Source organism: Cibotium barometz, chromosome 15 (genome assembly GCF_041138505.1).
Source record: "Cibotium barometz isolate CiBa-2024 chromosome 15, ASM4113850v1, whole genome shotgun sequence".
Taxonomy (NCBI): Eukaryota; Viridiplantae; Streptophyta; class Polypodiopsida; order Cyatheales; family Cibotiaceae; genus Cibotium; species Cibotium barometz.
In genome coordinates, this window is record NC_141060.1 from 49,085,174 (window position 1) to 49,109,392 (window position 24,219).

The 24,219-nt window shown below is 48.4% G+C and overlaps 1 protein-coding gene across 1 annotated transcript in view; it reads left to right on the forward strand.

Moving 5' to 3' along the window:
* LOC147631402 (uncharacterized) overlaps positions 1 to 24,219 on the forward strand; it is a 166,436-nt gene that overhangs the window by 139,870 nt on the left and 2,347 nt on the right. The window contains exons 10-15 of the mRNA XM_086809182.1: positions 19,517 to 19,624; positions 19,879 to 20,076; positions 20,262 to 20,333; positions 21,838 to 21,996; positions 22,105 to 22,184; positions 22,393 to 22,451. Of these exons, the coding sequence (XP_086665308.1) occupies positions 19,517 to 19,624; positions 19,879 to 20,076; positions 20,262 to 20,333; positions 21,838 to 21,996; positions 22,105 to 22,184; positions 22,393 to 22,451 (676 nt within the window). The remainder of the gene's footprint in view (positions 1 to 19,516; positions 19,625 to 19,878; positions 20,077 to 20,261; positions 20,334 to 21,837; positions 21,997 to 22,104; positions 22,185 to 22,392; positions 22,452 to 24,219) is intronic.

A 24,219-nucleotide genomic window follows, 5' to 3' on the forward strand; every position in this document is an offset into this window, starting at 1 on the left:
TGCAGATTATCCGCAATTGTTGCAGGCATATCTTGAGGCCTTTAAGTTGAGGTCAACTCTTTAGAAGCCCGGGGGGATGTCACCAATTGGCCGACCATTTGGTCCATTCCCACATTTTTGCGTCTCGTTCACTTGAGGCCAGGCCAGTGTCTCGTGTGAAGAGGCCAGTATTTTGCTGACATGGACGGGAGCCAGACTGGTGCCACCCGTGTGTTAGCAGGATGGTGTCGTATGGACGGGAGCCAGATCAGTGCCACCCGTGTATGACCTGGACTGTGTTCGATCCATGGGACTGTCACGCCATGGAAGAGCCAGTATTCGTGCCGTGTTTTACCTATGGGACTGTCACACCTAGGGAAACTCGTGCCTGGAACTGTGTCTTACCTATGGGACTGTCACTCCATAGGAAGACCAGGTTTTTATGTTTTTATGTCGTGCCAGTTTTGTGCCGACAGATATTTTGTACATGTTCCATGAACGGGAGATATGTCCATGTTACTATTTGCACATGCACACATGATTTGCTTGTTTGAAACTGTTTTCGCATGACATGTATTCGTGTGTTTGCCTGCCTGACGTGTTACTTACTGAGCGGGGACGCCTGCCAGTGAGTCGTGAAGTCTGCTCTGTATTCTGACAAGTTTCAGTGCATGTGAACAGGTGGTAAGTATGTTACACATGTTGTTTTAATATTTTATCTCTAATCCCTTTGTTTTATAAGGTGAAGTGTTCACATTCATTTAAATGTGGGCACCACTTTGGGCACCCACTTTGGGGCCAAGGTGGGGAGCCCCATTTAAGTGAGTGTGGGGGTGGGCAAGGGCACCTACCCAAACTCCCCCACCCTCATGCAAGCGTGGAGTTAAACTCTACATTAATTTATTAAAAGAAAGGGCCTCCTTCAAGCGTGAAGGATCCATCGCTTCAATTTGGCGTTTGTTCATCACCCGATTCTCCTTCCACGTGAAGACCAAGAAGTCGTCACCTACGCCTCTGCTCCTACAGCAACCAGGCGCATGCTTTTCCCATCTCTGCTGGCGACTGAATTTACAGCAGGCGGCTGCCATCTTTTCCCTGTACTGCTGCGCATACTGTCTCCCAGGCGGTTGTGCGCTTCACTAGCCTCTCCTACACTTGCAACAGGCGCATGCTCTTAAGAGAGGCCATCTCCTCTACAGGCGACTCAGCTTGTTGCTGCTGGCTGCTACTGCCCTGCAGGCGGCTACTCTTCCCAGGGGCTGCAACTACAGGCGGCTGCTCTTCTCCTTGCACCTGTTTTCCTGCAAGCTGTGGTACCCTCCTCACAGGCGGCTGCCCCCACTTCAGGTCGCATCTCTGTTCCCTCCCAGGTGGCTGCGCCAGTTTTCTGCAGGCTGTACCTTCTTGCTGCAGGCTGTGTACCTTCTGTACCCTCTGCTACGACTGTACTCCCTGGTGGCTGCCCTACACCTCTCCTACGTTTGTTTTTCCACAAGCGGCTGGCTGCTCTACAACAGCACATGCTACAGGCTGCCCACCACCTATTGTTGGCAACCTCACCTGTATGCTGTCCAGGCTGTGCTCCAGCAGGCGGTTGTGTCCTTTGTGGCGGTACATCATCTCCTCGGGTGTTCTACAAGGAAGACTTCGCATCACCTGATTGGCTTCATCATTCCACAAGTCTTGGTCTTCTATCAACCAACTACAAGTAAGTGATTTTCAGATTTGAGTAAAGCATTTAATGTTTAAATCTGGTAAAAGATTCGTCCCGCTCGGCCTACACCCGTTCGGTGCCGGGTTGTCCAAGCTATATGGGCGAACCTCGGTCCAAAGGTGCTGAGATCGGGAGAGCCAGGCGTTAGTACGAGAGCGCCTGTCTGTGCGTGGTCTCGGAACACCAGTGTGGTGCTCTCCGCGGAGTCCAGTGAAAGCACAGGACCGTAGCGATTGGACCACACTAGTGGTCAATCTGCTTCGAGCTTCTACATCGAAATTCGAGCTATTTGTTTAGTACTGTTTTCATATGTACATGGACATTATCTGGTTCTCAGAACCCATGGAGCATTGTATTCTTTAAATACTCCCAATAAATATATCATATATTGAGGGGGGGGGTCGGCCCGTTCCGGCCCCAGTGCTGGTGTCCATCTTTCCATTTCTGTTCATTTAAGTTTCAAGTTGTTTTAAGTTGTCCATTTCATATTTGTGGTTTTAAAGTTGTGCTATTAAACGTGTAGGTGTCCAACGGAGTCTTTCCCACTTGACGGGATCGGTTTCATCACGCCTCCTATCTCTTATGAAAAGCGACACAAGGACTGTAAGTTTCTCAGCTTTTACATCCACAAGGTGCCAAGTATCTAATCCCACTGATTTCTCCTTGATTTGTGCCACCTCCCCTACATCTGGGGGGGGGGGGGGGGGGGGGGGGGGGCAGAGGTGGGATTACAAGAGGTGTCACACTAAGTCTCTCTTTTCACTCGCTCATTACTGTTCCGGAGTTGTGCTCTTTGGCCCTTTGAGAGAGGAAGGGTTTGGCAGTTCGGAGGGTGGAAACAGGGCAAGTTTGTGGCCTGGTTTGGAAGAGTTTTTGGACTGTTTTCATGGCTGAGTTTGTGCCTATGTGCATGGTTCAGTCAAATGCATATTCAAGGCCTCATGGATGCACTATCTTGGCAGATTAGAGGAGATAACAGTGTGGTGTTTTTGGGACACAAAGCTATGTGTAACCTCTATGCTAAGAGGTCTAGAGGATTGGCAGATTGGACATGCACACATACAAGCCATGAATGGCCATGTTGTACTTGTTTAAACTTTTCCATTGAATTTGAATAAAGAAATACCGAAAGGGGCGCCAAGCTTTGGGGCCAACAGGTGTTGTTCTTTTTCATGTGTTGGAGCACTCTAGCTCCCATATATTTGTTTTATTGGCTAGACTACAATTGGATTGGGTGACTGCTAGTCTACCGCACTTTGGTTTGTACCAGAGGCTGGTTTCAGCAAAACAGAGTGGAGCTAAGCACAAGTTGGAAGGCTCAATCCCACTTGTGTGAGTGTTCATTGCACTCATTGTGTGAGGGCTGTAGTACCCTAGCTTAGGGCGTCAATCTTAAAGCCTTGGGCCTACAGAAAACAAACACAATCCGTCACCTATAGTTGAGAAACTAAGAAGAGAGGTTGATTGGAGGCTGTAATTCGCCTAATTGAGCCAAGCGTCCGTAGCAGCTTTGTGGGGTTTTTGTATCCCTTCTCCATGCAGTGAAGCCCAGCCCATAACCTCTCCGCTTGGGGCAGTAAACCGTGAGAACTAGCAGCATCAACAGAACCCTAGAAGGAGCAACCAAACCAGTAGCTAATCACCGATTAATTGAAGCATCATTTGTTGTTAATCAACTCAATTGACAAGCCAGTGCAGCTCCAGGCGCAGCAGGAGGATCGATTGCAGCGTAGTTTGAGGCTGAATTGTGGCTGAATTGGATCCTCCACCGTCTGCACATTCTTCTCCTTCTTTATAGGAGGGAAAGTATTTTTCAAATTTGCTTGGTGATTTTTGTTTCCAAGGTTCTAAGGTTTCAAAGGTCCCTCGTAATTATCTTGTGATAAAAAGGGCTTATCACACCCTTGATATTTTCTTTCATCACTTTAGTGGGAGAGTGAATGCATTCTTTGCGACAAGCATCATGTATGTGCTCTAGAGCTATAAAGAGCACATCTCATTTCTGCATTTCTCAGTGAAAGGGTTGAAGGGTTCAAGTGTGTGAGGTGTTAGTCAAATGCCAAGGTATGTACACACGAAAACTAAAGCACAAGTAGCACTTTCAAAGGAGTCAAAGAGAATCACCAAGAGCAAACCAAAACCTTCATATTGCCATCATTGCAAAGCCCTAGAATAGTCAAAGTGTATGTGCATTCATTAACATCTCTATGGTGAAGGTGTACTTGAATGATTTGATTTCTTAGTGCAAAGATCCATTGTAAAGTCCTAACACTATAAAGGACTTCCCTATTTGTGTAATTTGGGAACACTGTGTGTGTGCAAATGTGTCTTATAGAAAAAGACATATGGGGAGTGGTCAATGGCACTGAAAAAAGGCCAAATAGAGATCTAGATGTCATTACCAAGTGGACCAATTTAGACTCCAAAGCATTATCCCTCATCATTTGTGGGCTAGGTGATAGCCAAATCCATCAAGTGAGCTCAACAAAGACTTCCGATGAAGCATGGCTTAGGCTCAAGTCCATCTTTGGACAAACCAATGTCGCTGCTAGATTCTTCTTAGGGAAGAAACTTTATAAGATGGAAAAAGATGACAAAACTAGTGTTGCTTCTCATGTCAATGACATTAGATGTATGATTGATTAACTAAGTGGTGCACGTGTTACCATTAATGAAGAGGAGGCCATCTATGTGTTGCTTTCTAGCATACCTCCTTGTTATGAGCAGTGTGTCTCTCAGTGATAGCCAATCAAACCAATCATACTCTTACCTCAGTGACTTCTGTCCTCATTCTAGAGGAAACCCGCATGGAGGGTTTCAAAGCTTTAGCTTGTTCAACACAAGTTCCAATGGAGTATGCTTCTTTTGCTACAGTCAAGGACAAGAAGACCAAGGCTCCTCGGACTTGCTACTATTGCAAAAAGAAGGGCCACATCATCAAAGATTTCTTTAAAAGGAAGAAGCACGAAGAGGAGAAAGCGAAGGGCAAGACAAAGCAACTAGAGAAGGAGGTGGTAAACTTCTCTGACACATTAGTGGTAGATCTGATCCAAGCACACCCTGCGTGGTATGGATGCTTGATCAAGCGAGTGTGTTAGAAAATATGTGATCTAGCATCCATTCTTAGTGTGAGATCCTTAGTGGTACCTTAGAGTGTCTTGTTCTAAGGTTCATTTCCTGGAGTAACTGAGTGTAGGTCTAGTAGATACTTTTCCTTAATTGAAGCATCACCTTTTAGGTAAGTTTGGTGAGAAATCTAAGGGAGGTGGAGAGATTCATGGACTCTAGGCGCCCCCTTCTCTTGAGCCTATATAAACAGTGCACTCTACTCATTCTCATAGAGCTATGTGGAAAGAGTAAAGCCCATGCTTTGTGTACTTGCTTAGTGGCTAATATACTAAGTGGTCCTTTGTGGAAATACTCTCTTCTTTGGCATTTTCATTAGCATGTGTTTATGTGAGGCTTAGTGGTGACCCTTGAGTACATTCCATCGCTCATTGGTCACATCTCATCTTTATCTAAGTGGTTGCATGTGTTGCTTATGTGATAGCCATAGTTGTTACGAGGTGCGCCTCTAACAGTTCGAGGTATTCGATACGTACGAGGCGTACGATTGCTGATCGAGGCGTCCACCAAAAATATATATATATATATATATTTTTACTGGTTTGAGTCTTTAGACGGGGGCTTTAAGGGCCCAAGGCAGCCCCTCTCACACACTCTCTCTCCCTCACATACATTCTCTCCCTCCCTCCCTTAAGCCTTTCTCAAGACCCAAAGTTCAAATTTCAAACTTCAACACACTAGGATGATGATGTTTTCTATACCCACTTTTGGAGCTATCTCTATACTCTACAAGTTCATTTCAGTTCATTTCATTTTACTTTGTACCCTGGAATCTTAGTGATGTATCCAGATGATGAGGATGTACTATTTTGGTCTCATAGGTCATTTTGGCCTTCTGCAGATGTTTAATATAGCTTTCTTTCTTTCACACACACTCTCTCTCTCCCTCTCATACACACCCTCTCTCTCCCTCCCTCAAGGCTCATACAGGATTTGTCAGATTTGTTGGATAGAGCCAAAGACGGAGGAGCACTACATCTGTCGTTGCACAGCATATTATGAGATTCAAGGACGCTACCATTGCCTTTTCAGAGAGGGATTTGGACCACTGGCTAGAGTCATGGACTATTGTGATCAGCGATGCTTGGGTTTTTATCTCCTAGAGATCCGCAGGCTTAGAGAGTCCATTATCAAGAGTAGACGCCCGACTGGCAGGGAGTCTACACAGAGATAGATTACTGACTTCTTTAGAGGGACTACCCGGGAGGACACACAGCCGACAGCCCAGCAGTGGGCACCCTGTGGAACTCTAGTTGAGAGAGCTATCCAGTTGGGCATATCCAAACGCCCGAGGGTTCACGGATCCTCACATCGGAGACGGTGCCTACACCGGAGGATTCAGAGCATCATTGCGAGGCATCCGGCTCGTCCGACCAGGCATCTCACTATGGCAGATATCCAGGCCATCCGGCAGAGACCCATGCTAGAGCTCCTAGAATGATTACCACTCCAGCCATATACTATTGTACTCACTGTCACTTTTGTACTCCCCCATATTCATGTATTCATGTATCCATGTACTCATGTACCCCATTTTGACTAGTAGCATTAGCTTCCCACTCTCCCTAGTTGCTGCTTCCGGATGCTCCCTACTGATGTATTGTAGGGCTAGATACTTACCTTCAGTTCTTTCTTTTCTTTTCCAGACAGACTTGTGAGCTCTCATAAAGATAATCTAAAAGTGGTTGAGGACTTCTATTCTGTCATTTTTTCTTCTCCCCCTCAAAGAGGGGCTGATCAGACTTAGGTAAGGGCTCTTATTGCATTGAAAAGGAAGAAATTGCTTCCTCTCTCTCTTGCTAAAATATTGGATCAGCCCCTTACAGAGGGGGAGTTGAGAGACACTATCTCCTCTTTGAAAGTTGGTAAATCACCTGGTCTTGATGGATTGCCCAATGAGTTCTTTCAGGTTTATCAAGAATTTCTTATCCCTCATCTTCTTAAAGTCTGGCAGGAGGCCTTAAAGCTAGGAGCCCTTCCTACTTCTGTTAACTCTGGTATGGTTAAACGGATACATAAAAAGGGGGAGAAGGAGGACCTAGGTAACTGGAGACCAATAACTTGTATGACTTCTGCATATAAAATCTTATCTCTCTCTCTAGCTAGAAGGATCAGTCCTATTATGAAAGACATTATCCTGCCTGAGCAAAAAGGATTTATAAAAGGTAGATTTATTCTTGATGCAATTATCAGCGTGTGGGAAGCAATTGAGCATGCAGATGAAATTGATGAAATTATCAGTTTGTGGGAAGCAATTGAGCATGCAGGATGTCACATGGTCTTAACTTTGGTCTCATAGGTTCCTTTGGCCTTTTGAAGACGTTAATATAACATTTCATTTTCTCTCTGTCTCTCTCTGGTAGCGTGACCTCTCTGGTAGCGCGACCTCTCTCTCTGGGGTAGCGCGACCTGCTCTCATGGCTGAGATGACCTGTTGCGCCTTTGCTCTATGCGCACCTCTTTGCTGCGCCTCTGCCCGCTTCTCTGCGGAGATGACCTGCTGCGCCTCTGCTCTATGCGTACCTCTATAGCCCGCCTCTCTGCTCAACTCTGTGTGAACCAACCTGCGCACCTCTGCCCGCCTCTCTGCTCTGACCTGTGCGCCTCTGCTCTATGCGCACCTCTGTAGCCGCCTCTGCTGTGACTTGTTCGCACGCCTCTGCACGCCTCTCTGCTGTGAGTTGTGCGCAGGCAGCCGCCCCCGTTTCTCACCCACCCTTGCGCTGCATGCCTCTGCCCACCTCTCTGCTGTGAGTTGTGCGCAGGCAGCTGCCCCCCGTTTCCCACCACCCTTACGTTGCACGCCTCTACCCGCCTCTCTGGTAGCACGACCTGTGAGGAGCATCATGATGCCATGTAAGACGTGTGGTACTAGAGAAAAAGAAGATGCCATGGTCCCATTCCAACATAAATATCACACGCTTCGCCTGCGCAGAACGAGAGGGTCCCTGAATGCGAGCCCAAGTAGCCATAAGAGTGTGGATGATATCACCCTATATAGTACTAATGCACTGAGACCCAAAAATCTGGACACCCTCAATAGCCTCCGTGCATCTAGCTCTCCAGATCTGCCATGCTGTAATACTGGCAATAATCTCCCAACTGGTGTTAATCCTCTGTCTAGGGGGTGTATAATCAGAGTGAGGAACATCCTGCAATAAACCATGCTGGGCAATACCTGTACGAATGAAAAAAACAGAATCTGTACCATTGTCCTCATAAAAAAGTTGCGGACCGGATTGGGAGAGCCAAGCAACTGCCCCCCAAGTCACATGCATGGCTCGGCCACTCAATTTGCCCATAAGTTGGGCTACAAGACCCCAAATCTGCTCTACAATGTCGCATCCCCATAGACAATGTTGTACGGACTCAGAATCTGCCGCACATCTAGGACAGGAAGGTGCTACACCGAAAACTGATCTCCATTGATTGGTGGGGAGACCACCATGTAAGAATAACCAAAAGAAATGAGAGATCTGGCTCCTTCTGCATGAGTGCCAAAGTCTATGCCAATATCTGCACTGTATCACTGGAGAAATATCATAGCTCTCCCAATGAGGTCTGAGAGTAGGGATCCTATGCATCTGTCGAGTGAGGAGAAGCCTGGCATCCCGAACAGTGAAACTGAAAAAAGGAAGGCTTTTCAAAGGATCGAAGGCATCAATCCACTCCCACTCTCCTGGATCCCACTGAAGATATCTGATAGGATTGCCACCATATAGCCACAAACACCAAGAGCCATGAGTCACTATCTGAGGAGAAGGGTCAATGAACCAGTGCTTCCCCGAGCGACCAACAACCCTCACTAGACTAAGCCTAGTATTTGGTATAATCTCCTTCATACTACATCTCCTCAATCTCCCACCAAGCATGATAGAATAAATGAGGAAATCTGTATCCTCTTGGCCGGGCAGAGCAATGACCTGCAGAGGTATGCCTATCCTCGAAAAAACTCCCAGCCAACTCGGATGATAGTCTCCGTGAAAGGTCCTAGAAAGCCACTCGTGTGGAATAGCTGCATCAATCTGATCAATACGAATGCGAGAGCCCCTAAGATGCTGAGTGGATCTAACCTCCGGAAGACTCTTAAAGGTCTTCCAAGCAAGAACTGTGTATGTGCATCTCTCCCATCCTAACCATTGCATATAACGAGATGCACCAAGTGGCCGACCAGCCTCATCCCTAATGAACTCGTTCCACATAATAGGTTGTCGGTTAGCCTCGTCCAAAGACCTAGGAAGCCTTTGTCGCAAAAAATATCTCATGCTCTGACAATGGCTGCAATAAGAGGGGAAGATGGTGCCCTAATATCAGCCTCTGTGAACAAAAAATGTGTGTTGGGCATCTAGTCTCTCCCGACCCTTGGTGTACATCTGGAAATCTGAGAAGAAAAAAACCTTCCAAGGCTCAGTGCCTGGTAGGAAACCTCTGACCACAAGTTTGCAAAGCAACGCCCTGCACTGAACATCCGGATCGATAATATTCAAGCCCCCCTCTCTTTTGGGCTGGATAACTGTGAGCCAAGCTACCTTGGCACGAGTGTCTGAGGTGCCATCCAAGCCCGACCAGAGAAAACTGCGGATCAATCTCCGCAATTGGCCAATGCACGCACGAGAGAAGCACCAACAAGAGGCAATAAACCAAGCTGAGGCAAGCAAAACTTGATTAGCCACCAAAGCTCTGGAGGCTAAATCTAATCTCTTGGAGCTCCAATGGAGAAAAGCTTCTTCTGGATACTCATAAGTACCGGAGCAAACTGCTGTGCAGGAGAAATATCAACCCCAACTTGGCATCCCAAATATCTAGCAGTGCATCCTCTGCTGATCCAAGTAAAACCAAGCTCTGCACCCCAATCAACTCTCGGTGAATCACTAACCCAAAAACCAACAGATTTGTCCCAATTAATGAGTGCCCCTGCTGCCAAACAGAACTCCTCTAGTGCTACCCGGAAGGAACATAAGCATATATGTGAAGCCTCCAAAAACAGGGCTGTGTCATCAGCTAACTCAGAGTCAACCAACTCCTCGTGAGTACGAAGAGGCAACCTCAATCCTGAAATACCAGCAGTGGAGCAGAGAAAGATGCTCATGGCCTCTGCAACTATGATATATAATAAAGGGGCTAATGGGCAGCCTTGTCGTACTGAGTGAGAAATCTGAAACCGCTCTCCTCTATCACCGCAAGCAAGAACTCTACTGTGGGCATCACGATACATGTATGAAACTCCCTTGATCCATCTCTGAGAGAAGCCCATATGACTAAGAGTACCCTCAAGGAAGTCCCAATCCACTCTATCATAGGCCTTCTCAAAATCCAAGAGCAGAATGGCTAAGGGCTGATTGCTCGCTTTTGCCCATTCGACGGCCTCCCAAAACGAGAAAATGTTATCAAAGATGCTCTTGCCGTATAAGAATCCATTCTGGGTATCATGAATAACATCCTGCAAAATTGGCTGCAACCTAATGCTCACTGCCTTAGCAAGAATCTTATACGCAGTCCCAAGTAAGGTGATAGGTCTCCACTGGCCAATCAATGTCTTATCCCCGCTCTTGGGAATAAGATAAATAAGCCCCTCAGTGAGAGAAGAAGGCATAGAATTTGTGTCCCACATCTCCTGCAAAGCCGGTGTTATCTCAGCTCCAATCTCATCCCAAAAAGTAGTGAAAAAAACAGGGGAGAGGCCATCCTCCCCTGGACACTTACCATGAGGTAAGGCATGTAGAGCATGATTGAACTCCTGCATAGAAAAAGGAGCCTCTAGAGCGGCACACATCTCCTCGGTGATCAAATGTGGCAATGCATTCCAAACCTTCCTCTGTGCCCTATGTCTCAGATCAGAATGCGGCTCACCACTAAGAAGCTGGCAATAGAAATCGGTGGCAATCTGTCTAACCATAAAAGGATCTGAGTGAAGAGTGCCATGTGAATCCTGCACATGCGTGACACTATCTCTGGCATGAGATGGGCCGTGAGAAGCAAAGAAATGTTTGTTACACCTGCCACCCATCTGTGTCCAAAAGGATTCCTGGGCATGGAAACGGTACTCCGCGCGGCTGCTCAAGAGAGTGATGAAGTTCTACTCTAACAATACATAAAGAATCTGCAACCCATTGAGCATGAGGATGTTTCTCGTGCTCTTTCTGCACGGCAGCCAATCTACGTCTAATAGCTTTCTAAGTCCAATGCCTCTTGCCTCTTAGACAGGGCACATGTGTGATAAAAGTCACTAATATCACAGAGAGCAAAGGCCAGGCTTTGAGAGGCCTGTAAGAAGTCATGAGATCTCCAAATATCAAGCATATGACCCGATAGTTTTGCATCTGAAAACAAATGATCAGGGATGCGTACATGGGGTGCTGATCCATGGCAATTCGGATCTCTAATACATAAAACCAATGGGCAACGATCCAATTTGGAGGTGCCTGTAGCAATCAAAGTATGTCCACCTCTGTCAAGCACCCAATCATCCACATAAAATCTGTCTAACCGTGCATAGATACATCCTACATCTCTTCTCCTATTAGACCATGAATAAAGAAGAGTGGATGGACTCCTCAAAATGTCATCCTCATGCCAACAATCTCTACCATGAATGGAGAGTATAAACCTCTCCCAATACGCTCTTTCAAGAGGATGCACCAAGCCCTCATGTCCACCTCTTTTATCCATTGGCATCTCAACCATGTTAAAATCCCCACCAATAATCCAATGGTCGGCAAGAGGCATCAATGTAGTGAGAGATTTCCAAAAGGCAATCCTCTCACCTCTATGGTTAGGAGCTTAGAGGTTGAGAATACCAATGCGTGTAGTAACCTGCATAAGAAGGATCCACTGCGCTCTCGCAGGCAAAATGACACCATGTCCAATGATGCAAGGAAAGATCAAAGCTGAAACATAGATACAAACACCACCCTTGGTACCAACAGCCGGTGACCAAAAGGTGTGTCCCCAGAGAAGCTTGTCTGATCTCCCACACTGACTAGCATCCAGTTTATGCTCTTGCAAGAGCAATATATCCATAGGTCCACCTGTGACTGCACAATGAAGTTGGGTTTTTACAATTTGTTTCCGTCGACGCGGAAAAAAACCCTCAAGACTCTGAATGTTCCAAGAGACAATCCTCATAAAGACTCAGAGTAGGAACAACCAGATCTCGTGGTCGACGAAGGACCCCCTTTAGAGGCGGAAGTACGTCTCGCATAGGTAAGGGAGGGAAAATCTGACGATGTAAACCTTACCTCTCTCTCCCACTCCGGGGAAAAGCCAGGGCTAGTCCTCAGAACTGGAGAGGTACCATGACAATGCGAATGTGCAACATCATCCTCAAGGGTGCAATCATCCTGTATAACTGTAATGCAGCATCCTCCTGTGAGGGATCGAGATCATGTGCCTGCAAGGCCTCATCCTCCAAAAAAGGATCAACATCCTGTGAGGCAAGAGCTGCATAGGGGTTAGGGTGCTCCACAGGGGGTGTCGGTGAAGGGGCAGGTACGGGGGTCCGAGGGTCCGAGGGTGCCTGCCATCCCTAACCACAACCCAACGCTGTGTGGTCTGCTGTGGCAAAGGAGCAGCTGGAGTCTCGGCATCTGCAGAAGGCCTCTGATGGGCAGGACCACGCCGCCTCCTAGCATGGCCCCTCGATCTGGGACAATCTCTAGCAATGTGACTTAAGAAAAACAAATTATACATTCATGGCTGTCCCAAATTGGGGCAGCTAGAGCTGAGTGGAGGAGACTGCCTACCCTCGCTAATGTCAAAAGCGGAGGACCCCCTGCGCTGCTGTGCGCTGCTGAAGTGACGACGTGCTGAAGTGACGTGAACCTGCGCTGCTGCCCCCGCCTGCCCTCTGTTGCCTCCGCCTGTTTCTTTGCTGCTCCCGCCTGCCTCTGCTGCCTTCGCCTGCCCAACTGCTGCCCTTCGCTAGCCTTTCAGCCCCGCCTGCCCTTCAACTGCCCCCGCCTGCCCCTCTGCTGCCCCCCCGCCTGCCCCTTTTGCTGCCCCGCCTGCACTTCAGCTGCCCCCGTCAGCCCCTCTGCTGCCCCCAGCCTGCCTTCGCCTGCCCCCTTTTGCTGCCCCCGCCAGCCCCCCTTTTGCAGTCCCGCCTCCCCCTTTGCTGCCCGCCCCTGCCTTCTTCAGTCCCCGCCTGCCCCTCTGCTGGCCCCGCCTGCCCCTCTGCCCTTGCTTCCCCAGCTGCTCCCCGCCTTTGCCTCCCTTCCTCTGCTTCCATTTTCCTAGCAGCTATTTTATCTGGATTCAAGTCGGCCGCCCGCTTTTCTTGATTGGTCTTATGGCTTTTTCTGCCGCAGCCAATCTCTCATCACCCCCACTGGCCGGGAGAATCATCAATTTTTCACAAGACGAGCTCACCTCTATTTAGCACGACATTGACCTTGAGGTCCAAAATACACTTGTTGCGAGAGTTTATGGTTCCCACCCCTCTCGTTCACAGGCCCGTGAATGGCTTCTAGCAGCTCTCCCTTCGGAGCTGATTGTTTACTTTCATGATACTCGTTTACTTGGTCGAGGCTTCTTCCAGGTGGACTTTCATTCTTCAGAAGCTACTTCTCAGGCTTTGGCTAGCAACCCCTTTCCTCTTGGTCCTAGGAAGATTTTCTTCTTTTAGTACCAGGTGGGCTTTGATCCAGTGGTGGAGGATCAGCGCCTTACCCTAGTCTCACTATGGTTCCCTGCTCTTCCTCGGTCCTATTAGAAGCTTTTAGCTTCCATAGGGGCATCCTTTGGCCAGGTTCTAGAGGTACCAATCCTCCCAAGCTCTCCCGCCTCAGCTTTTAGCTTCCATAGGGGCATCCTTTGGCCAGGTTCTAGAGGTACCAATCCTCCCGAGCTCTCCCGCCTCAGCTTCCGCGGCCGTTACCGCCACTCTTGATGGTTTCCCCCGGGCCCTTGTGCTTGTTCCTGATCCATCGATTACTGATGATCATGTTATGCTTCAGAGACCTAACGGATCTCATTTCCGCCAGAGGATGGAGATTGCAGGCAGACCTGACCAGTGTCGGATTTGTCGTCGACAGGATGAGACAGTGGTTTCACTATCTAAAAAAAAGTGTGCGTGTGAGAGAGAGAGAGAGAGACCATGATGGCCTATGAGACCAAAACTGAGAGTACATATGAAGTTGGTGTCTCATCAAAGAGAACAACCAAATGAAACTGAAAAGTACAATAAACTGACTATCTTACAGTTATAAGAACTGTAAGTAAGACTCCTAGATGATACTGAGTAGAAAATACTGGAAAATGTATATCAAGTAGATCCATGTATGCTAATCAGTTGAAGTGCTGCCCTCTCCTCAGATCAAATATCTCTGCCATGGGGCTGTCTAGAATGGAGAGGTCGTAGAAGCAAGGTAGGCGCCTCCGATGCCAAGCAATAATGGCTTCGATCTGGTGATGGTGAGGATGCCATGGTCGGGATCCTGGTGGGCGTGGCCAACGAGCACGACATAAGACAACTGCTCTATCAATGGTGACTCCTTGGGAGTGTGACTGGTGTCCTGATGGCCCGATGGAGGAGGTATCAGGAGGTGTGTGGGCTAGGCTACTGGTGCTGGTGCTGGTGCTAAAGAAATCTCTCAGGATTCTCTGTCTAGGTACATCATGGCTCGGTCTCCTATCTGCCAAGAGGGTCTCTCTGTGTCTCCTGAGCTCAAGTAGAAACAATCCCAGGCATCTGTTATCCTCAAACTCCATGACCGTGCGTAACGGCCAAAACCCTCTCGGAAGAGGCAGTGATATCTCCCTTGGATCTCATAATAGACTATACATCGGCAAATGTAGTGCTCCTCTGTCTTTGCCTCCTGATAGCATAGCTGACAAATGTGGTCATCCGAGATTTGATGCACATATTGCCCTGTCTCAATCCGCAGGCTGGTGTGATGAGGTCTTGATCTATCCAATGACACAATGTATCCCATGTGATAGGTGTAAATCCATGTACGCCGAGCGGGTGATAAAACCATCTAGTGAGGTGTGCAAAAAATGGCTCTTGTAATGAGCCATTTTCGTGCCTAAGGGCTCAAGGGGACTAGTCCATGTCCTCTCTGTGTCCACTCTGACGATATCCATCATGCATTTCTCATAGTAGGTTAGTCTAATGCTCAGAGAGAGAGAGAGAGAGAGAGAAAGAAAGAAAGAAAGAAAGATTTTATTAACGTCTTCCAAAAGACCGAACTTGGCCTATGAGACAAATCGGAGTACCTGTATGGGGTATCCTCTGTCATCCCAACAAAATGAAAAAGTACTGAACAAAAAAGCTGAATCTGGGTGTGCAGGGGATGGAGCTCTACTACTAGGAGAATGCAAAGCTGTATGCATGGAGTATACAATCATGATATGCAACCTAGCTAGCTCCATCCTGTACCATACTGGGGGTATAAAATGGTATACATCAGTGAAGGGGGTGTCCACAGCTCCCTGAAGAACATGCCTGGGTGTGCTCTGAAGCGAGCCAGTCGCTCCGCACCCTCTCTATGAAACTGAGCTCTGATCTCTGTCATCTCTCTCTGGTATAGGCGTGGTGTCCGAAAGCCAGGTGTCCTCTGTCTCCTGCGGGCTCTAAGTGTCTCTGCTCTCTGGAGAGTAATTCCCTGCCGTGTAGGGGCTGGGAGGGGGATGGATCTCTGAAAAAATGTGGTAATCTGTGTCTGTCGCCCCCCCTCTGGAGCTGTCTGAGCCTGTAATAATGTCTCTCTGTGGCGCTGTATGTCTAGAATGTATCTCCCCAGTATGCGCTGGTCTGCTGCCTCAAAGATCTGGCGTAGGGAATGTGGCTCTCTGAATAAAATGGGATATCTCTCTCTGATGGTTGTATATGCTCTGCATCTGCATACATAATGCTCCTCACTCTCCACCTCCTCTCTGCACAATCTGCATACCCTCTCCTCTCAAGGGATCCGTGCTGCTCTACCAGTCTCAATCTCCAATCTGTGTGATGAAACTCTGAGCTGACCAATAGCCACTCGGGAGCCGTGTGGTAAAAAGCCCTCCATGTATCTAGGCCTCTCTATAAATCCATCATCAGTGATACTCATGAAGTGATCTCTGTAGTATAGCATCTTCGGTGGAAGAGGCTGTGTAGGCGATATCCATGTCTCTCGTGTATAGAGCTGCCATAGATCCTGTCTCAATACTCTGTTCCTCTCACTATGAGGGAGACGGATATGTGGTGCATCCCTGTCATACTGGAATGGTGGTAGATGATCCATGTCATAGGCCATGCTGTGAGAACCAATGTGTGACCTGTGCATACCATGATCCTCTGTCTCCTGCCTCAGCCAACTGTCTAGATGCCTCAAAAGCTCTGTATGATAATCTGTCCTGTGGCATCTCTCTGAATCTGTCTAGCAGGCATATAGTCTGAAATATGGCCTCTACCATCATAGGAGGCGCAGCAAACTCTGCTCGGATAATGTCATGAGGTACTGACGGTTTGCTGCGTATCATGCGTGCCATCATGAGGGCCTGTGGTGCCACGACATAAGATAACTGCTCTATCAATGGTGACTCCCTGGGAGCGTGGTCGGTGCCCTGATGGCCCAAGGGAGGAGGTATCAGGAGGTGTATGGGCTGGGTTGCTGGTGCTGGTGCCAAAGAAATCTGTCAGGGTCCTCTGTCTAGGTACATCATGGCTCGGCCTCTTGTCTGCCAAGAGGGTCTCTCTGTGTCTCCTGAGCTCAAGTAGAAACAATCTGATCCTCAAACTCCATGACCTTGCGTAACGGCCCAAAACCCTCTCGGAAGAGGCAGTGATATCTCCCTCGGATCTCATAATAGACTGTACATCGGCAAATGTAGTGTTCCTCTGTCTCTACCTCCTAGTAGCATAGCTGACAAATGCGGTCATCCACGATCTGATGCACATATCGCCCTGTCTCAATCCGCAGTTGGTGTGATGAGGTCCGGATCTGTCCAATGGCACAACATATCCCATGTGATAGGTGTACATCCATGTACGCCAGGCGGGTGATAAAATCATCCAGTGAGAGGTGTAGAAAATGGCTCTTGTAATGAGCCATTTTCGTGCCCAAGGGCTCAAGGGGGCTAGTCCATGTTCTCTCTGTGTCCACTCTGATGATATCCATCCTGATCACGCGGTTTTGCTCCGAGCGGGTGAGATCCAAAAATGGACAATCCAGATTGTACTGAAAGGGTGGTAGTGCCTCTATCCGCAAACCATGTAGGTCAAACCATGATCTCATCCGAGCGTACCAACAATGAGTATCTCCATCCTCTACCAACTGTATGGATGAGGTCAATACCAATCGGGAGTACCTCTGCTGCTGAGGGAGCTTCCATAGCCGCTGTAAAAAGGTAATTGCCTGGAATAGGGCCTTGGTTACTAGTGGTGGGGCACCCAGCTCAGCCCGAACAATCTCGTGTGGTACTGATGATTTGCTCCGAATCATGCGGGCAATCATCATAATCAGTGGTCTCTCCATTTGTCTCCATCCCTCATCTGTCCATCTTTGAGATCTGTGATGTATACTGGGCCCCCAAATTGGAGCTCCGTACAGGAGGGCCGGTGTGACAAGCGTATCAAATAGCCACAATTTGGTGCGTGGCTCCTGAAACTGTATGTGTGCACACTGCCTCTCAAGTGCCCCCAAGGCTGCATGCCCTCGAGCTAATCTAGCTGCTGCTGCCTCCTTTAGGGAGAAACGCGGTCCTGTGAAAGTAACTCCCAAGTAGACATATGACCTGACGTACTCTACCGGCTCCCCTCGGAAAGTGAACTGAGGCTCTGATCTCGTCACCCATGCCTGTGTGGTGTTAAACACCATAACCTTGGTTTTCCCAAGGTTCACTGCTGTCAGATCTCTATCCGCACAGAAAGCCTGTAATGCATCCAGGTGTCTCTGTAATCCTTCCGGAGAGTCTGAGATTAGAACAATATCATCAGCATATAACAAGATGGGTATCAACACCCCCGCCAGGCATGCCCCATGGCCTCCCAATCTGTCTACATAATCAGAGACCGCATCAATGTACAGTCCAAAGAGGGTGGGCGATAGCGGGCATCCCTGCTTCACCCCTATCGTGCTGGTCACCCTATCAAATAGTCCGTCTGGAGCTCGGACTCTGCCTGTCACAGACTCATACAAAGCATATATCCCCCACTGCATATCTTCGGGTACCTCAATGTCATGCAATCGGTGCATAAGCCTGGCACGTGGTACGGTATCGAAGGCTTTGCGGAAGTCCACAAAGCAGCAGCATATCCTTCTCTTCTGTGCCCTGCCCTCTTCAATAAGTGCCCGAAGTGTCGGTATGTGATCCAAGGTAGAAAAAAATCCTCTCTTGAAGCCAGCCTGTCCATGTGCTCGATGACCATGTCTCTCTGCCCATCGACTCAGCTCCGACTCCAATATAGAGCCATATAATTTGTCCAAGTAATGACCAATCATGATCGTCCTGTAGCTACCATGGTACCATGAGAGAGAGAGAGAGAGAAATGAAATGAAATGAAATGAAATGTTATATTAACGTCTTCAAAAGGCCATAATGACCTATGAGACCAAAAGTTACATCATGGTGGATCTGATACAATGTCTGGATAAAAAAACCCAGAAAATGAAAAATAAAGATGATACTACAGGCACCTAGAAAATGAAACTGGAAATGGAAGGTAAACAGAAACCCTTATAGGGTGTGAATATAGTGAGAGGGGGGGGGGGGGGGTTACGCTATGGAGGTGAGTGGAATATAGTGAGGGGATACAATATCATGTGGGACGGAGGGGTACACTATGGAGGTGCCTCCATCTCATAATATGTGCCGCATCGGACGCTGGCGGATCTCCTCAATATCCTCCATGGTGAGTACTCTGACTGGACGTCTCCCATGCCGTACTAGTATGGTCCTGATCCTCTGTTGTAGTCTCCGCCGGTGTCGAGATGGGCCTCTCATCTTGGGGCGCCTGGACCGCCCCAGCTCTATAGCCCGATCAATCAGTGTACCTCTGGTGCGGCTGTACTCTGGGGCTAGCTGCAATGCCTGCTGACCTGACTGCTCAATCTCTGGTCGAAAGAAGTCTGTAATCTGCCTCTGTAGGTGTCTCTCCCTCTCTGATCCCCTCCCTCTCAGGAGACCCTCTCTATGTCTACGCAGCTCCAGCAAGTACAATCCAAGGCATCTCTGATCCTGGTATCTCATGACTCTAGAAAGTGGTCCAAAGCCCTCTCTGAACAGGCAGTGGAAACGGCCTCGTATCCCATAATATACTGGACAGTGACATATGTAATGTAACTCTGTCTCTGGCTCCATCTGGCACAGCTGACAAATCCTGGCCTCAGCTGGTACTCCTCTGAATCTGCCAGTCTCAATCTCTAGCTGGTGTGAGGATGTGCGCATCTGACCAATAGCACACCGTACCCCATGAGAAAGATGAGTATCCATGTAGCTGGGTCTAATCACAAACCCATCCTCCGTGAGCTGGAGAAGATGATCTCTATAGAAAGCCATCTTCGTACCAAGCTCGTGTGTCGGCTGTATCCATGTCCTCCTAGTGTCCAGCTGAGTCAAGTCCTGCCTGATAAGCCTGGAGAGAGAGAGAGAGAGAGAGAGAGAGAGAGAAATACAAGATCATGCATTTCTCACAGTAGGTTAGTCTGATGCTGTTTGAGTCATTACTGTCCAAGCTTCAATGATCAGATTTTTTTTTCCATGCAAGATTTCCTTCAGGAGGAAGAGTGCTGGAAGAAGGATGGCATAACTGATGTCGAATATGAAAAGTCGAGCCGAACATTGAAGTTTCAGACCATCAGGGCAAGACCACATGCGATAATACAGGTGAATGTCAGCGAGCTCTTTTGTGAGTGGTCATTGTACTATGCTGCTAGAAGGGGGAGTGAGTTTGAGCCTTGACACCTATATTTGTAAATATATAAATAAATATATGTAAATACAAGTACAAATATAAGTACAAATAAATATGCAAAATGTTACAAACCAACCACTGTTACTCCTTTGTACACTCCATATTAAAATAATTCAATGCCTGATATAAACTAAATATTTGTTTATTTCTACTTTGTTTAAGTCAGAGCCGAGTCAAATACTATCCATATGAATCATGGATTCTGACCCCTATCTCAGAAAGCAAAGCGCTTTTTACTTTGCACAGCCATGGGAACATTATCAAGATTGAGGTTGGAAGTGGTTGGTGCAAGCTTGTGGAGACACCGTTTTGTGAATGCAAACATATTATAGGGCAAGAATTGGATCCAATGATCCTGCTCAAGGTACACGTCTTTCCCCTTATCAAATTTCTGATGGTAGGTTTTACAGCTTTAATTTTTCGAGTCATGTATATGTGGTTCCTTAACTGCACATCAATCAAACACTTGCACATGTTATTGGACCTTAATTGCAATGCAAGATTTCTTCAAAAAGTTTCTCAAGTTATTTTTTGCTCGTCTGTTTCTAGAAACTGTCAAGGTGTGGACTGCACTTAATGCCGGTAGATGCCGATGGTCAGTTTGTGCAGGCATCTTTAAAGGTGAGAATACTTAAATTAGGGAGCTTGATTCAACAATTAATATAACAGATGATATTGAATCATCCTATCCTGGAAGCAGCTCCATCTGCATGCTGCACTGTCCATCTCCTTCACATTTGTCCCTTTCCCTGCCGGTCAGCATCCTCTCTGTCTCCTTGCCCACCAGCCCTTGCCCTCCTCACTGCTTCCCATTTTCTACTTCCCGCTTTCTCAGCCTGCCTTCCTCTTCCCACCTTGCTTCCTTCCTTCTAGCCCTGCTTTTCTGCCCCTGTCCCTTCTGTCCTCCGCTTGTAGCCTTTCAGCCTGTGCCTCTCAGTCTGGCCCTTCCAGCCTTCTCTGCTGCCCATCAGTCCTACCTGCCTTATCTGCCCTGTCTTATCGTGACCAGCCATTCCTGCTATGAAGTCTGTGCCTCTTCCTTTGTCACACCTCCTTTCACGCCTCTTCATACCTCCTCCACCTGTGCCTGCCCTTTCCTGAGTGCATGGAAGGACCTGATTTGAAGTTTTGAGTCGGCCTGCCATTTTTTGACTGGCAACATGGCCTCCACATCAGCCAATCCTCCACCCTCCCCACCAGCCGGAAGAACCATTATGATATTGCCACCTTTCTCATTGCCTGCGTCCATGGATTGCATCCCCTAAGAAGCCAAGCTAGAGGTTGGATGCTTGTGGCTCTTCTTCCTGTCCTCTCTGCTCACATTTTAGACGTCCAACTTTTGGGAAGGGATTTCGTCGATTCAGCTCAAAGCACATCAGTTGTGTTAGCAACCAGTTTGCTTCTTCTCAATTTAAAGAGGATCTTCCTGGTTCCATTCTCCCTTGGACTTTACAATGGAGGAAGATGTCAAACGTTTTCCTTTCTAGGGCTACCTCAGGTTTACCATCAGCTACGTCTGACCATTGGAGCAGCCTTTGGGCATGGTCATTAAGGTTCCTCCATTATTCAGGCATGCCATCGTCAGTAGTCGAGGCCATGGGGTGCCTCATGTTAGGGTCATTGTCTTGTACCCTAACATCAAAGACGGTCATATTATGCACAAGCATCCTAATGGCTCGTTATTCAAACAGAGGATGGAGATTCCAAACAGATCCGATGAGTACGCATTTATAAGATTTGTGGGGGCTTTGCCAGAAAGTGTCCCAAGAAAAAGAAGTGTCCTAGGAACGAGAGGAACCCTCCATGGTTGATATTCAAGATGCTCCCTGCCCTCCCAGAGCTAGACAGAGATAGGTTATTGTTAGGGATGGGAGGACTACAGGTACACCGGATCCCCCCTCCCGCTGCCCCCACCCCCCCCTCCCCCCGCCCGCTGGCTGACACAGAGCAGGCATCACCCAGATGGAGCAGGGTCGCTGGGATCTCCCACGGGATTAGTTTTTTTTTTTTTTTTTTTCCTGGAAGAGAGTAGGTTTCAATCTTGTAACAAGTTGCTAATATAAGCTAGGAAATTATGAATTGATTTGAAGAAACTCACACTCAGAATTATTGCTTAGTTGTGAAGGAACCAAAGGTGGAACAATATATATGTGACGACATCGCATTGGCAATACCAGCATGTGCAATTGCAAGCAGTAAGTGGAACTCGGTGGCTGGCAAAGATTCTTGTGTCGTAAGAATCTTGGAGATTCCTGATGCCTGCTTTCCACCTACTTTTGAAAAGGTAAGTAAGAATCTGTGCCTCTTTTTCTTACGCATCCAGTGTATCCATTTTATGTCCTGATGTGTGTGTGAAAAACATAAAATTCAATGAAAACTAGTATGTTGCCAGAAATTTACACCAAGAGGGGGTCTCCCTCTCGGGTTGGCTGCTCTTGGAGGGAGGCTACACTGGGGAAGGGGGAGTGAAAGGTCACACTGGGGCCTATAGTGCCAAATCGGTCCATTGCCCCCTTGAGTGAGGAAGGGGCCCAGACTCCATGTGCGTAGGGAGGCGGCACAGTGGTGCTACATCCGATCGAATCACAAGCATCCGATCGGAATTACTAGTTAGGCACTCCCAATACCCCTACATGGTGTGGATGTATGTCTAACCAAATGGAGTGGATTGTCTCTGCAGGGGGATTGCAGGTGCCATCAGAGGCCTCTCTGCATCTAGCTCACCAGATATGCCAAGCGGTAATGCTGCTGATGATCTCCCATCTCTGGCCCAGGGTCCACCAGGACTTCCAAGGCTGTGAGCTGCAGGGAGCCATCCACCTTGTAAAGTAGAGCTGCACCCTCATCCGTAGCCCAAGCAATCACACCACACGTGATAAACAGTGGTGCTGGATCGGATGTGAAAAGCTGAGGATCCTCTGCTAGATCTGCTGTTCTTTTTTTCTTTTTTTTGGGGCCGGTGGGGGGGGGGGGGGGGGGGGGGGGGGGGGGGGGCGGCGTGGGAGCGGAGAGGGGTGATCCTCCTGGATGCCAAAAATTGCTAGGGGAAGTTGGCTACCCATACAAAATCGGGAGGCAGATCCATGGGAGAGTGCCAATCAAGGGGAATGGCAGAGTCAATGTTAAGGCTGAGGCAAGTCTCTCATTTGAGACCAGTGAGCCTCTCCAAATATACAGAAGGCGGGGCGAGGTGGAGTTGGAAGGGGGGAGAATCAGAGCAAGGAATCCGCAGTGAGCAGACCGGAACTGATGCAGCCCCAAGCGAGGTGGGGTTGGGCTTCAAAAGGGTAATATGAAGGAAGTTGTATGTGTGCGTTCCACATAAGAGGCTGTTGAAGGTGCTCCTTATCCCAGTCTCAAAAGAGGCTAGCCGCAAACTTATCCCCACAGGAGGTTCTGAGTCTGCTTGGGAAGACGATGGAAGCATCTATAGGTTCCCAAAGTCTGGGCACGGCTGGAGCAGTGTCTGCCCCATGACAAGTGAGATCGAGTCCCAATCAGGTGGCCAGAAGGTTGGCGGGAGAGAGGGTTCTAGGTGATGGGCTGGTGCTCTTCGTCCTTCTTGATGGCTGGGGGGGGGGGTGGTACATCAATGCTGGGTGGAGGGCATGCGAAGCTCGGAATAGGCTGGCGGCAGATCTGTCAACTAAGGAGGCGTTGAACTCCCTGAATGGGGCCGTGGAAAAGAACCAGTGCACAGGGGCCACCCGGGATGGAAGCGGAGATCTGCCCTTGGCTGGAGGGTACAATTTATCAACTTGCCTAAAAGAGCTCTGCTTTGAACTGTGGGGTCTATGAGGTCATGGCCGCCCTGCTCTGATGCATGAACAAGCATTCTCTAGGCCACATTGGCTACTGTACCAAAGAAAGTTCCAAATCAGCCATTGCTGTAACTCACACCGTACAGGTGTGGGCACTGTTGGACGCGTCTCGTAGTATAAAATCACTTAAACACTTATTTAAATGGCACAACATAAAAGAATAAACAAAGCTGAATCTAAACTTGCACAAGACACCACTACTGGGGCAGAAAGGGCCGACCCCCCCTGTGATGAGGACGCTCATCTAGCAAGGTCGTGACGACAACGTCTCGGAGTCCCACCCGCGCCTAGACGTGCGATGGATAGTCTCATCTCATGATGGCTCGAAGGACCGATGCCTGCGTTGGTTTGAAGGTCAAGGGGACCTTCGACTCAAAGGTGTGAGCCCATGTGTAATTAAAAACATGAAAGACCTTAGTCTCAAGGTATTGATGGTTGGGGGTCTTGGCCGTCATGTGTGAAGCCTTGAGGGGACATGGGCAAGATTTGAAGAGACATGGCTGGGGGCACCACCCTACATGGGGTCACCTCATGTCTCATGCACAGAACACGGTTGAGGAGAGTCGGGCAAGAAGGGACTTACAGCCGATCGTGAGCACGCCGCGGGTACCTTGGGAGGGTGCCAGCCCAATTCCTGAATCCGCCTCTATAAGGGGAGAGGGTGCTCCTCAAGGGGGCGCGCCGTG